The following is a 12,419-nucleotide window of genomic DNA, read 5'->3' on the forward strand; positions in this document are numbered from 1 at the left end:
CCAGGAGCAACACAGAAACCTGAGATCAAATCTTGGCAGGTAAGAGTTAGTTCCTGTAAGTTTATATTTCATATCTGAAATAAATGTGCATTAACCTCTTCCCGTGTGTAAACCTGGATATTACAGCCCTTCTTTTTGTAAAGAACAACAGTTGAGGTTTAAATTTTAATACAACATTGAGTTCTTTTTCTAATGACTAAGATGGTAGAATACTGCCCATGAATTTCAGGTGTAATTTCATAACTCCCATTTTTTATAATAGGACCTTAAGGCTTTTCATCTTCTTAAATGAGATAGGTACTTTTTGTTATAATGGTATATATTATTTTTATCTCTGTATTTCTTATGCACATAAGGTCTGTTCAGTATTCACCACTGAAACTAAGTTGAAGATTGGTACTTTTGCTTTGAAGACAGAAATAACGTTCAATAAATAAGCACTTGGATGCTTTTGTATGGCTAAAATTGCTTGACATTTTACCAGCTCATATTCTTGGTAGTTGGCATTGCTGTATCTAGAATCCTCTCCTAAAAGCAACAACAAGCTGTTTCCTTAAATGCCTTTTTAAGTCGGTTGTTTTATGGTCTTTTAATAATCGATACTACTGCTAACTAATGGCAGTTTAGCAGAAATGTTGTGCTTCTCTATCAGGTTATTTATGAAACCAGATAATAAAACATGTCAGTCAACAATGCCTGTGGCTGAAGGATTGCTAATGCTTATGAAAGTTAGTGTTAGTGTTTAGGTTTGTTAGGATTAGAGGATTGTGTAATTTTTTTCCTTATTATTTAATGCAAATGTGTACAAGCTAACAAAAGTTTTTTGTATGTAAAAGAAAAAAACAAACAAAACTGCACAAAACCAAAAAGCAGAGACAAATTATAGGCTTGCCACTGTTGGGGTACCTCAGCATGCTGTGTGCATATAGGTTTTTAAGACATCTGTGTCTCAAATCACTTCACTTATGGAAGAAAAATCCTCCTTCGGTATGCAGCCCTGTAAAGGGTATGTGTACAGTGAAAATTAAAGGTGTCTTTAGATGTCATGATGAGATAGCAAAACAAAATTTAAATTAATTCATTAGGTGTAGCCAAGCTCTTTGTCTGCAGCTCAAACTCTTAGGTTTCAGCAGCTGAGTGTTCACAAGACTTTGAGGTTGACTTCTGCAGTCCATGGTGAAGCTTATACTGCCATGGTGAGGCTGCAGCTGCTACACGAGTCCAGTAGTTTAAAGCTAGCTCATTGGGTCTGTGTGGGCTGCCATCACGCCTCTGAAATGCTGCATAGGCCTATTTTAGTGCCAGGAGTTGTGGTGTGGAAATTATCCTTGTATCTGCTAAAGTTTACATGATTCCAGTGCTCAGGAGGCCTCTTTTAGGTAAATTTCTTAGCCTGCTTTTGCTGCCTAAGTTAGTCTTCAGATATTTTATCTCCAAGTGTCATAATTTCAGGCATTAGAATTTCTAGCTTTTTACATTTTTCAGGTATTTGTTGAATCACTTAAACAAAATGCTTGAAAGGTAAAAGAAATTAAAGTTAGCAATTGTTACCTGAAGAACTAACTATATTTCTTGAATTTTTTTGTTTGCCTTTTACAAATTGAAAGATCGTCAAGAAGCAAAAGTTTTGTTTTATGACATGGTGTTGATTTGATTTACTTTTTTAAAAGATGAAAGGTTTCTTTTCTGACATGTAGTCTAAAAGAACCTTGTAGGAGAGAGTAGATGTAATCAGCAAAGGTGGTATTAATTTTGAAGGGAGGAAACCTTAAGTGTTTTGAGTTGACTGTTACTTTCCTGAACAAGTAAAAAAAGCTCTTTGCGTAAAGGGAATTAGTCTACGTTATCTAGTCAACATAAAAATTTAAACACACTATTGTCTCAATTTTTTTAACTTATGCTTATCCCCATTGTAAAAATTGTTTTCAAGTGTTGCAGTAATGTTTGGTTATCTTCAGTGTTTGATGCCTAATCAATAACCATAGGACTACTGTTATTGTGTTTTAGGGAATGGTACCATTTGTGTTTGTGGGAACCAAGGATAGCATCACCAATGCAACTGTTCTTCTGGACTATCATCTTAATTATTTAAAGGTGAGGAAAATGATGCTGCTTTACCACTGAAATTTTTCTATCAATACCTAAGCTGGTAACAATAAGTTGATGAACAAAATATGTTTGGGCCCCAAAGGCTGCTGAAAAATTGTTGTTATAACAGGTTTTCAGTCTAAAAAGGCTTCTTATAAAAGCAATGTTTTATTAAAAGAATCGTTTATCTGAAGGATGGGGTGAAAACAGATTTTTTTAGAATACAAAGGAAAAAAAAATCTATCTCAAAAAATGCTGCCAACTCTTTATATATAAAAAATAGTTCCTCATGCAACTGCAAAGCAAGCAGCGTTCTATGCAGAGATCTCGTATACAGTGGCATTTAATTCTAAAACCCTAAACTTCTTTTTCTGTAGTTAATTGACATTTCATACTTGTAGGCAGTTCAGCTTTATATGCTGTGTTTTCCTCTTGGCTCTGTAACTTCTCCAGTAGCCTGCAGTGCTTGTTGTCTTTTGTATAGGAAACAAAAAATATCCCATGTTATTGCTTACAGTTGTTATGGCCAGATGCTCAATCTTTGGGAGGGCCAGATGCTTACGGTAGGGACTGCTCTGAGTTCATTTAATTTAAATATACTCTTGCATCTATTTTGAAACCTCCAGACCATTCATATTTTGATACAGTCCAGTCTGTGCAGGAGCTATCATTGAATCTTCTAGAGTGCTAAAGTTTCTAATGCTGAAAGAAACTTCTCAGTACAGGTACCAGAGGCATTAGAAGAAATGTCTTTTGTTCCCTTACTTGCCTACTCAATAACTACCTTTTAATCCTGCTTGTGGAGCACTTGGATTTTTCAGTGTTTTGGAGCAGAGATACAGCAGCTCTGCAGCTTATCTCAGGTAGTGGAGGCAGAGAAGGACCGCATGAAAACTAGTACTAAAAATCAAGCTCCTTTCATGCATGCTCACTATTTCAGAACATATTTCTAGTTATACTTATCTGGCTGCCTTAAATGGGTACTTGCATGTGAGTCAGTACTTAAATGGGTATGGACATGTAAGTGAGAAGTGCTTAATAGCCCAGCTTTTTTTTTTAAGATTCTTCAGTTCATTGTCAATTAGTCACTTTCTCTTGGTACTGTCGTTCTAGCCTTTCTGAACAGAAGGGCACATGAATGTTCATCAGTCTGTATAACAGAGGATAGATTCTTATCTTGGAGGTTTTGATGTTGGCCTTCTCATCCTATTTAACATACACATGCAAAATGTTATCATCTTAGTGGCCTCTTGCCTTATGGTTCAGTTTCAGAATAATGTCCTCCTGTTCACTAACAAGCACTGGAACTGACTCCTTCCTTCAAGATTTTTCTGTGTTTCTGTGCCTCCAGGCAAAGTTTAGTAAGGAAACTTTTTGCGAAAGATACACAATAGGGCATCAATGTCAATTCAAAGTACTGAATTTGTCTATAAAAGAAGAAAGCAGACTTGGCTGGAGTGACTGTTACATAGTCAACTTTCACGTTCCTGAGAGGGAGGAGAAAGACTAATACCAGAATCACCTCCAGACTTGAGGGTGGACTTTGGCTTGTTCAGGGATCTGAGTGGAAGAACCCCACGGGGTGCATTCCTGGAAAGAAAACGGGTCCAGGGGAGCTGGCTGATATTTAAAGAATCACCTCCAAGCTCAAGAATAGTCTGCCTTGATATGCAGGCAGTCACATGAAAGTGACAGGAGGCCAGCATGGATGAACAAAGAACTTGTGGCAAAATCAAAATCTAAAAAGGAAGCACACAAGGGGTGGAAGTAAAGACAGGTGACCCAGGAGGAATATAAAGAGACAATCTGAGTGTGCAGGGATGAGTTTGGGAAAGCCAAAGTCTATCTAGAGTTGGATATGGCAAGGGGTGTGAAGGGCTTCTATAGGTGTATTGGCAGCAAAAGGAGTACTACAGAAAATGCAGGCCTGCTGCTGAATGGAGTAGGAAACTCGGTAACAAAGGAAAAGGGTCAGGTACTGAATGTCATCTTTATTTTGGCTTTTTATTGATAAGATTTGTCCTAAGGAATATCAGGACCCTGAAACAAATGGGAGAGTCTGGTGCAATGAAAACTTACCCTTCCTAAAGGAAGATTGAGTATGGGAACATCATGGGGTGGGGGTGGGGGGAAGGGATATACACAAGTCAGCGGGACCTGATGGGATGCATCCCTGAGTGCTGAGGGATCTTGACAGAGTCCAGAGGTCCCTTCCAACGTCATGCTGAAAATTTCATAAATAGCTTTCTCCCTGACTTAAGGAGAAAATAAAAATAAAGTGACTGCCAGTTTATGTTAGCTAGACAACATCTCAAACTGACAAAAGTACTCTCTGAATACGTGTCAGCGTAAATAATTATTGATTGTGTTTCTCTCTTAGCAGTTACGTGTGGAAAGTATTCTGTGTGCTGGCTGCCTTTCTATGCCTGAGTTACAGCACTTTGCTCTCTATGCTTTTATGCTTCCTCACTTCCCTGGTATTATTAATGGTAATTAAGTAGAATTTAACAGCCGTGTAACCTCTAGCCCTTTTTATGAAACAATACTATTACATCATAATTGTTTAATAACTTTATTTGTTACATGCAACAGTGTAAGAAGCTTGTGTTGGAATATGAAAAGTTAAAATGGTGCCATTGTTGGAATGCTATAAATGGATGATATTACTGTGTTCAAAAATAAAGGAATGTTAATTTGTTAAAGAAGGTTTAACTTTCTTAAGGGTAAAGATCTCATAAATTTAATGCTGAAGTAGAATTAATTATAACTCCTGGAAACAGTTGATCTGAGTGCTTTTTTTTCTTTGATATATCTATTTTAAACAATCCTAAACTTGCCAACTGTGACACAGGGAGAGTTGTATTGGTAACATAAAGATTTGAATATCTGAAAGGTTTTTTCAGTAAAAAAATTATTCTCAAAGCAGAGTTACTATTTAAGTATTAAATATATTATTAGTTGCAATACTTAAGTGCTCTTCCTTTGAGAACTGCATGTCTGTACATTCAGATGATTAAATAGTGGTTACATATGACTTGCTATGCTTGTGTTTGTGTAGGAAGTGGACCAGCTGCGTTTGGAAAGACTGCAAATTGATGAGCAGCTTCGACAGATTGGAGCTACTTCTAGGCCACCTCCAAATCGTACAGATAAGGAAAAAGGGTACATGACTGATGATGGCCCAGGACTTGGACGCGGTAGTCGACCTTACAGAAACAGAGGGCATAGCAGGCGTGGTCCAGGCTATGCTTCAGGTAGGTAACTAGAAGTACACTTACAGTTTTAAGAGTGGCTTATTGGTCTTCTGATTTCTTGAAAAAAACTGGACTTGGAAAGAGCTGTTACAACAGAAATTCAGTTAATATTGAGTATTAATATTTGAAGATTATCTAGAGCGTTAAGCTTTATAAAGTATTCTGGAGTAAAATCTAGTGCTTATGTAATCTAAACTTATTTCCATGCAGTTCCTGTCTCTTAGAGGATGCTTACATCTTCTACATTATGAACTCTTTAGGGCAAGGATTGTTGTTTTATCTGTATTTTGAACAATTCCTAAAAGTAAAGCCTCAGTTTTCATTTTAGCCTGTAAGATGCTATCTTAGTATAAATATTTGTAAGTGAAAATACTGTGTAGCTCAATTAGCAGAAAAGCTATTTTCCTCATATTAAGTTGAACTTTGTTTTTACTAGAATAGCATAGTCGCCAGAATATAGTATTCCTCTTTAAAACCTTGTATAATTCATTAACTAATAGTTTTCAGGATTGTGCTTCTTCAAGCAATCTATTACTTCACTGTACACAACGTAGGACAGCTGGTGTTTGTCCTGACTGAAAGGCCTGTAGTATGAGCTTGATAAGACAGTCTTAGCTTACATTCTATGTAATACAAAATTAATGCTGTTGTGCTGAACCTTTTTTAGTATTTTTAGACGATGTGAGGTCATCTGGCTAATAACAGGGTCATAGCAGGGAAAAAAGGTGGAGAAAAGAATGAGCTTTTATCAGTGAAGGTGATCTGTTAACTGGAAAAATCGTAACAGCCAGTTATTTTGGATTTGCTACCTTTCTGGCATTCTGACCTTGTTCTCTGCTTTTGTAGTGTGTGTTACAGGCTGGTTTATGATGGAATATTTTTTTCTTAGAGGAGAGTTGCAGTGGTGAGGGGAGACAGGACAGGTTATATTCAGAACTTTCAGTTTTAGAAATATGAAAGAAAGCCTAATCTATTGGACTTCTTACATTTTATTAGACTTACATATTTGCATAATAGATTCAATATATTGATAGGCTGGTAACACCCAAGTAACTATAAACATGTGGCACATTTAATTATTTAACCTTAAACACACTTCTAATTTTTTTTATGTCTGTCTTGACTTTTTGAAGAAGTAATGTGTATTCTACATATTTCTGACTTATGTATGTTGTAGAGGTTGGGAGGCAAAAAAAAATCCCAGAACTGTTTATTAAAAAAAAAAATAAAATAGATACTTTTTTCATTCTACTATAGTATTTTCATGCTAAGCTACACTGGCATGTTTGGATTTTTTTATCCTCTTGATAGGAACTAATTCTGAAGCATCAAATGCTTCTGAAACAGAATCTGATCACAGAGATGAACTTAGCGATTGGTCAGCAGCCCCAGCAGAAGAGGAGCGAGACAACTACCTTCGCAGGGGTGACGGGCGAAGACGTGGAGGTGGTGCAAGAGGGCAAGGAGGGAGGGGTCGCGGAGGATTCAAAGGTAAATGTAGACTTAATTTTGAAAAAGAGGTCAGTGTCAGAATCCTTAAGCAAACTCACTTCTGTCAGTGTCTTGTTTTGTCATCTGCTCCAGCCTCCTAGCCATCCTGGTGGCCCTCTTCTGAATTCTTTCCACTTTGTCAGTTTCTTAAATTGAATATTTTATTTCAGATGTGTTGAATGTTGAGCAGAGTGGAATAATCCTTCTTTTGACTTGCTGGCGATACTCCTACTAACACAACCCATTAGTCAGTCAGCTGTCATTTTTGCAAGAGCACACTCATGTCTTACTCAAGCTGTCCACCTGGACAACTCCTTTTGCGTGGAGCTGCTGCGTATGCAGTCAGTCCACAGCCTGTGCTATTGCATGGTGTTATCCTGTTGAAGCTGTGCGGCTTGGGATTCATCTTTAAAGCTGATGAGCTTTCTGTCAGCCCATTCCTTCAGCTTGTTGAGGTCCTTGTGATTAGCAACCCTGACCTCCAGTGTATCAGACCACTTGTGTCTTCTGTAGAATTGCTGAGGAGGCACTCCATCCCAGTGTCTCTTCATACATTATATAAAGCCCTTCCTTATATAAATAAATTGGGGTGGCATTCTAAATTATTTGCTTTCCTAATATGCAGCTTGACTTAAGTTTGTGGGCTGTGCTATCACATATGGAGGTCAAGGAATCAAGTTCTAGTTTGTCAATAGAGGAAAATCTTCTATAATCTTACTCATTCAACTATCCATATTCCCATCATCTTGTGTTTGATTTTCATGCAACAGGATTATATAAGGCTGTAATTTATGTGTTCAGTGGAAAGGACCAGGCAAAAGTGAGATGGGAGAACTTATATCAGTTAAATACATATATTTTATAATATATTACATTATCTTTCTTTGTTTCAATATTTCTTGTCTACAACTCTACTTATTTCTTGAAATGTTGGTTTGGTTTTTTTATCAAAGTATGGGTATTGCTTAATTTAATAGGATTTGTTTGAAAAAGGTAATGTGGAATTTTGAAAGCTCATAAACCATTAGAAAAAATGTGAACGTGTTAAACCTAAAGTTGACTCTGTGCTTCTCTCCTATGATTAATCATTTTGAGAGGTGTGTTTTCTTCAGTCTGTAGACAGTCTTGTAAAAAACTGTGGTGGCTTTAAACACTGGTTTTGTCTACTTCAGTTAACACTTGAGAACATTTTCTTTAGTGATCCTTGGCCCATATTTTGAGAACTGTTTTTATATGTCATTAAGAATATTTGTTTTAATGTTCCATTAGAATGAAAATTTTGAAGTAATACCCCATTATGCTTACACAAATTTTAAGTAAAAGGATCTTATGTCCTTGTTGAACAACTTAGTTGATCAATTCTTCTTACAGGAAATGATGAACAGTCACGAACAGATAACCGTCAGCGTAACTCAAGAGATGCAAAAGGGAGAACAGCAGATGGATCTCTTGAGGTAACTTTTCTTTTATTGGAACTCTGCGCTGTTTAAAATTGCATAAGTGTCATATACTGACATTAGAGTCTTCAAAGCTGCAAGTGACACAGTAGCCCTGTGGTTCCTTATTCCCTAATCAGATCTACAAGAGGTCTGTGTCATTGTGTAATATATATGCAGGAATCTCAATACATCAAGTTGTGTGAAGATGCAACTTCAGAATGTGAGCTTAGCTCTCCCTTTGGTTAGAACTCTCATCATGAGTCCCAAGGATTTACTAACCAGCTTGGTTTCAGTCTTTGTTCTTACTAGCTTTTTGGTTTTAGCTTTTCTTTCTTGCTGCGTTGTGTATTGTTGTCTGTCACCTATATACCTGAGCGAGGAGAATCTTAATGCGTGTTATAAATAGTGTGTTTGTAGCCAGAATCTTCAGAGTAAGAAAGATTAAACTTCAGAAACTACCTTCACTACTAAATTAAACATTTGCGATTGAAGGCTATGCAATCTAGAAAGTAAGTTAAAAATTCACATTAAGAAACTGCTCAAAACTTAAATTAAAATATTCTATAACATTAAATATTTTATAGGATTTTATAAAGGTATTTCTACAATTTTTTCAAATACGTTCTGTTGTGTAAAGTTATTCAAGCTGATAATTTATGTTTATATGTCAAGTTTCCCCACATAGAAACTGTTCTTGCTTCAAGGGATAACATGCAAACCTTCTACCATCTCTTACTGCATAGACTGAGTTATGCTGGGAGAAAGAAGTAATGAGCAGCTGCAAGCTGCGGCCTTCTGTGTGGTGTTACCAGGAGTCATGGTTCTGATGGGGACTGAGAATACTCTTGGTTTGGCTTTAGAAAGTCTGTTTAAGAAAGGGGGGAGGGTGTGTGGAAATGGAACAGGTGACCAAGTGCGTAGTTTTCCAAGTGGGAGTGCTGAACTTGAAGGTGTAGTACCTGAAAACGCATCCGAAATGCAAACAGGTAACATGAAAAAAAAAAAATGGCTACACTACTTCTGTAGTTAATCAGCAATTAACTTATAGGTTGAAGTAGACAGTGGAGAATTGTGGTGCTGAAAAAGAAATTAAGGCGATTATCAACAAGTCATGATTTTTTTCCACTGCTCTGAGATTTGGATGAGATTATATTCTATATGAAAATAAGTATTTGCATATCTTTGAAACCTGACTGATCAATTTGTAAAAGTATTTTGTAATATTTCAGGGAATAAGGGCTTACCCCCTTTACAAGCATAAAAGTTTTGCTTTCAAAATGCTTTTTTTGAAATCTTTTATGACCACTTTAAAAGGCCACCGAAGTCTTTTTGGTGGATTGAATGAAACTTTTTTCAGATTCAAAAGGTGGCTGAGTAGATTTTTTTTTTTGAGTGTTAGTATAATTTCATGGCAGCTTTTATGTGTTAATTGTTTTCAATAACGTTTGTACGTAACAAGCAGAGAGTTGAATTACTGAAAGCGAAATGATGTTTCAAAGTTCCATCTGCTATTAGTTCTTCAACTTTCTCTTGCACAGACTGGAACAAAATTTTTTTAGCTTCCAAGGCTAGGTAGACAGGTGGTGTGTTTTGGTCTTTTTTGCAAAGTCACAAATATGTGGCGATTTTAAACAGAAAAGAATTCGCATGCTCTCCGTTTCATTTAACAAAGCCATATGGGTGTGGTACTATTTGTGTCTTCTGACTATTTAATAAATAGTGCTCCTCCCAGGCTGCTTAAGGTATCGAAGCATAAGGGGTGGAGGAAAGGAAGAGAATGCTTTATATAACTCTGACTTGTTCCAGATCAGAATTGACTGCAATAATGAAAGGAGTGTCCACACTAAAACATTACAGAATACCTCCAATGAAGGTAGTCGGCTGCGCACGGGTAAAGAACGTAACCAGAAGAAAGAGAAAACGGACAGCGCAGATGGTCAACAGCCGCTGGTGAATGGAGTACCCTAAACTGCATAATTCTAAAGTCATATTTCCTATACTGTTTCAGTAATTCCTATTCCATGTTAGAGAAACTTGTTAGGCCAAAGACAAATAGTAGGCAAGATGGCGCAGGGCATGAAATGAACATATGTTCTCTGTTAGCCTTTTTTAACATCAACAGTATGCAGTTGTTTTCAGAATAAGAAGTTATTCAAATATTTGCATAAAAATATCAGAGTTTCCGAAAATCGCTTTCAAGTACATATTGCAGTTCAAACAATGAAAGATTCTTTTTTTGTTTGTTTTAAAAATACTGAGCTGTGCATTGGTAAACTTTCTGTTCAGTTGTACCATTTTAACACATCGGGTCAAATTCACTGCTCAATTTCAATTTTCAGAATAAATAGTGTTTGCAGTAATCAAATTGGCTTCTGTTTTCAATCTAACTTACAAGTTCCTCATGAAATGCTATGTCGTTTTATGTCCTGTGTCAGTTCACATTCGGGTCCACCTTTTTCAATATTTTAGTGGACCTTGAAATATGTGTGATGTAACAATTGTCATTTTCATTAGCAAAAAAGTTGTATGATCTGTGCCTTTTTTATATCTTGGCAGGTAGGAATATTATATTTGGATGCAGAAATCAGGGAAGATGAGTTGGTAACACTAAATGTAAAATATATGTAGCAATCCTTGTCAGACGTTAGTACTTTATAGACAAGTGCATGCTTTCCATAATTTTTTCCTTACATAAACATTGAGTTAGGCAGTTATAAGAATAGGAAATTTATTTTGCACTGAAAATTTGGCAAATAGTGTTATTGAAAAAGGGGTGTAATTTTTTTCTTTGTAGGCAGTACAGAAGCTTTTTTTTAAAAAAAAAAATAATTAAAAAAAACCTTTCCATTGTGGAAGACTAAAAAAACTCATTGTAACTGAGGGAACAAGTGTAACGTGTTCACAAGCTAGTAATGTGTGCCTGCTGTTTGGCCAGATGACCAGTTTAAAGTGTTTTTCATCCTCCCAAAATTTTTTGAATTGCTTATTTTAATTTGGGGATTGTCTCAGGAGAGGTAGGAAGAAAATCACCACGTGTAATGCCCTGGAAAGTACAGATACAGTAGTCAGAGAGATTGGAGGTAGAACAAAAATTCATCATACTTTGAGGTACAAAGTCTCAATTACCAGCCAATTTGAAGGTGTCACAGAATTTGATCCAAAGTACAGTCATACACCAGGGAAGGGTGGGAAGTGGTGGGAGGAGCTGTGCTTTCCTTTATTTCTGATCACACAAAACTTACTGGGCAAAACTGTATAAGGAGCTTCATTTTAATCCATTTTTATTCAGATTACTCCAGAAGGAGAGCCACTGTTTATGTACAGAATTGTACAAACTTGACCTTGCCTCTGATGTATTTTTGTGAGTTTTGTTTCTTTGCTTTTTCATTCTTTTTTTTTTTTTTCCTTGCATACAGGTGAGCATACTAAAAATGGCAACGAACTGCACATGATTTAACAAATATAAAAATGTCTTAAAAAGTATTGCCAAACATTAATGTTGATTTCTAGTTATTTATTTTGGGAATGTATAGTATTTGAAAACAGAAATTGGTACCTTGCACACATCATCTGTAAGCTGTTTGGTTTAAAATACTGTAGATAATTAACCAAGGTAGACTGACCTTGTAATGTAACTGCTCTTGGGCAATATTCTCTGTACATATTAGCTACAACAGATTGGATTTTATGTTGACATTTGTTTGGTTATAGTGCAATATATTTTGTATGCAAGCAGTTTCAATAAAGTTTGATCTTCCTCTGCTAACCGACGTTGATGCAATCCTTATAAATGATTGCTTTTAAAAATCCCAACTTAAAAAAGTAGAGAAAGTATTTGTTTATACTTTAACTGTAGCCATTGTTTATTTACATGTTTTAGAAGTCTTCATAAATATTACCCGTTTTCAAAAATATGGCGCACAAGGCTCAAGAAGACACAATCTAATTATGAAATGGTACAGTACCTGTTGAGCTGTGGCACTACATGCGCTATATTTCTCACGTTCAGTGGTTGAGTTCACTACGGTGCTAACTAGGTTAAATGTGAAGTTACTGAACTAGTCTGACTAATTAGCCGCGTTCCATTTTCACGTGCGTTTTGGGGTTATGACCTTTTTCAGTATTTGTGTGCTTAACATGTATCCCT

At 36.2% G+C, this 12,419-nt stretch overlaps 1 protein-coding gene across 6 annotated transcripts in view; it reads left to right on the top strand.

The window, feature by feature from the left end:
• FMR1 (fragile X messenger ribonucleoprotein 1) overlaps positions 1 to 12,038 on the top strand; it is a 33,856-nt gene extending 21,818 nt beyond the window's left edge. Inside the window, exons 11-15 of one of the 6 annotated variants that reach the window (XM_075107030.1) lie at positions 2,008 to 2,094; positions 5,147 to 5,342; positions 6,654 to 6,833; positions 8,205 to 8,287; positions 10,079 to 12,038. In XM_075107030.1, the coding sequence (XP_074963131.1) occupies positions 2,008 to 2,094; positions 5,147 to 5,342; positions 6,654 to 6,833; positions 8,205 to 8,287; positions 10,079 to 10,240 (708 nt within the window). In that variant the 3' untranslated portion in view covers positions 10,241 to 12,038. The remainder of the gene's footprint in view (positions 1 to 2,007; positions 2,095 to 5,146; positions 5,343 to 6,653; positions 6,834 to 8,204; positions 8,288 to 10,078) is intronic. The other 5 variants (XM_075107031.1, XM_075107028.1, XM_075107027.1 and 2 more) reach the window with 5 other exon arrangements.
• Positions 12,039 to 12,419: the final 381 nt, after the last annotated feature.

This window comes from Phalacrocorax aristotelis, chromosome 11 (genome assembly GCF_949628215.1).
Source record: "Phalacrocorax aristotelis chromosome 11, bGulAri2.1, whole genome shotgun sequence".
NCBI lineage: Eukaryota > Metazoa > Chordata > Aves > Suliformes > Phalacrocoracidae > Phalacrocorax > Phalacrocorax aristotelis.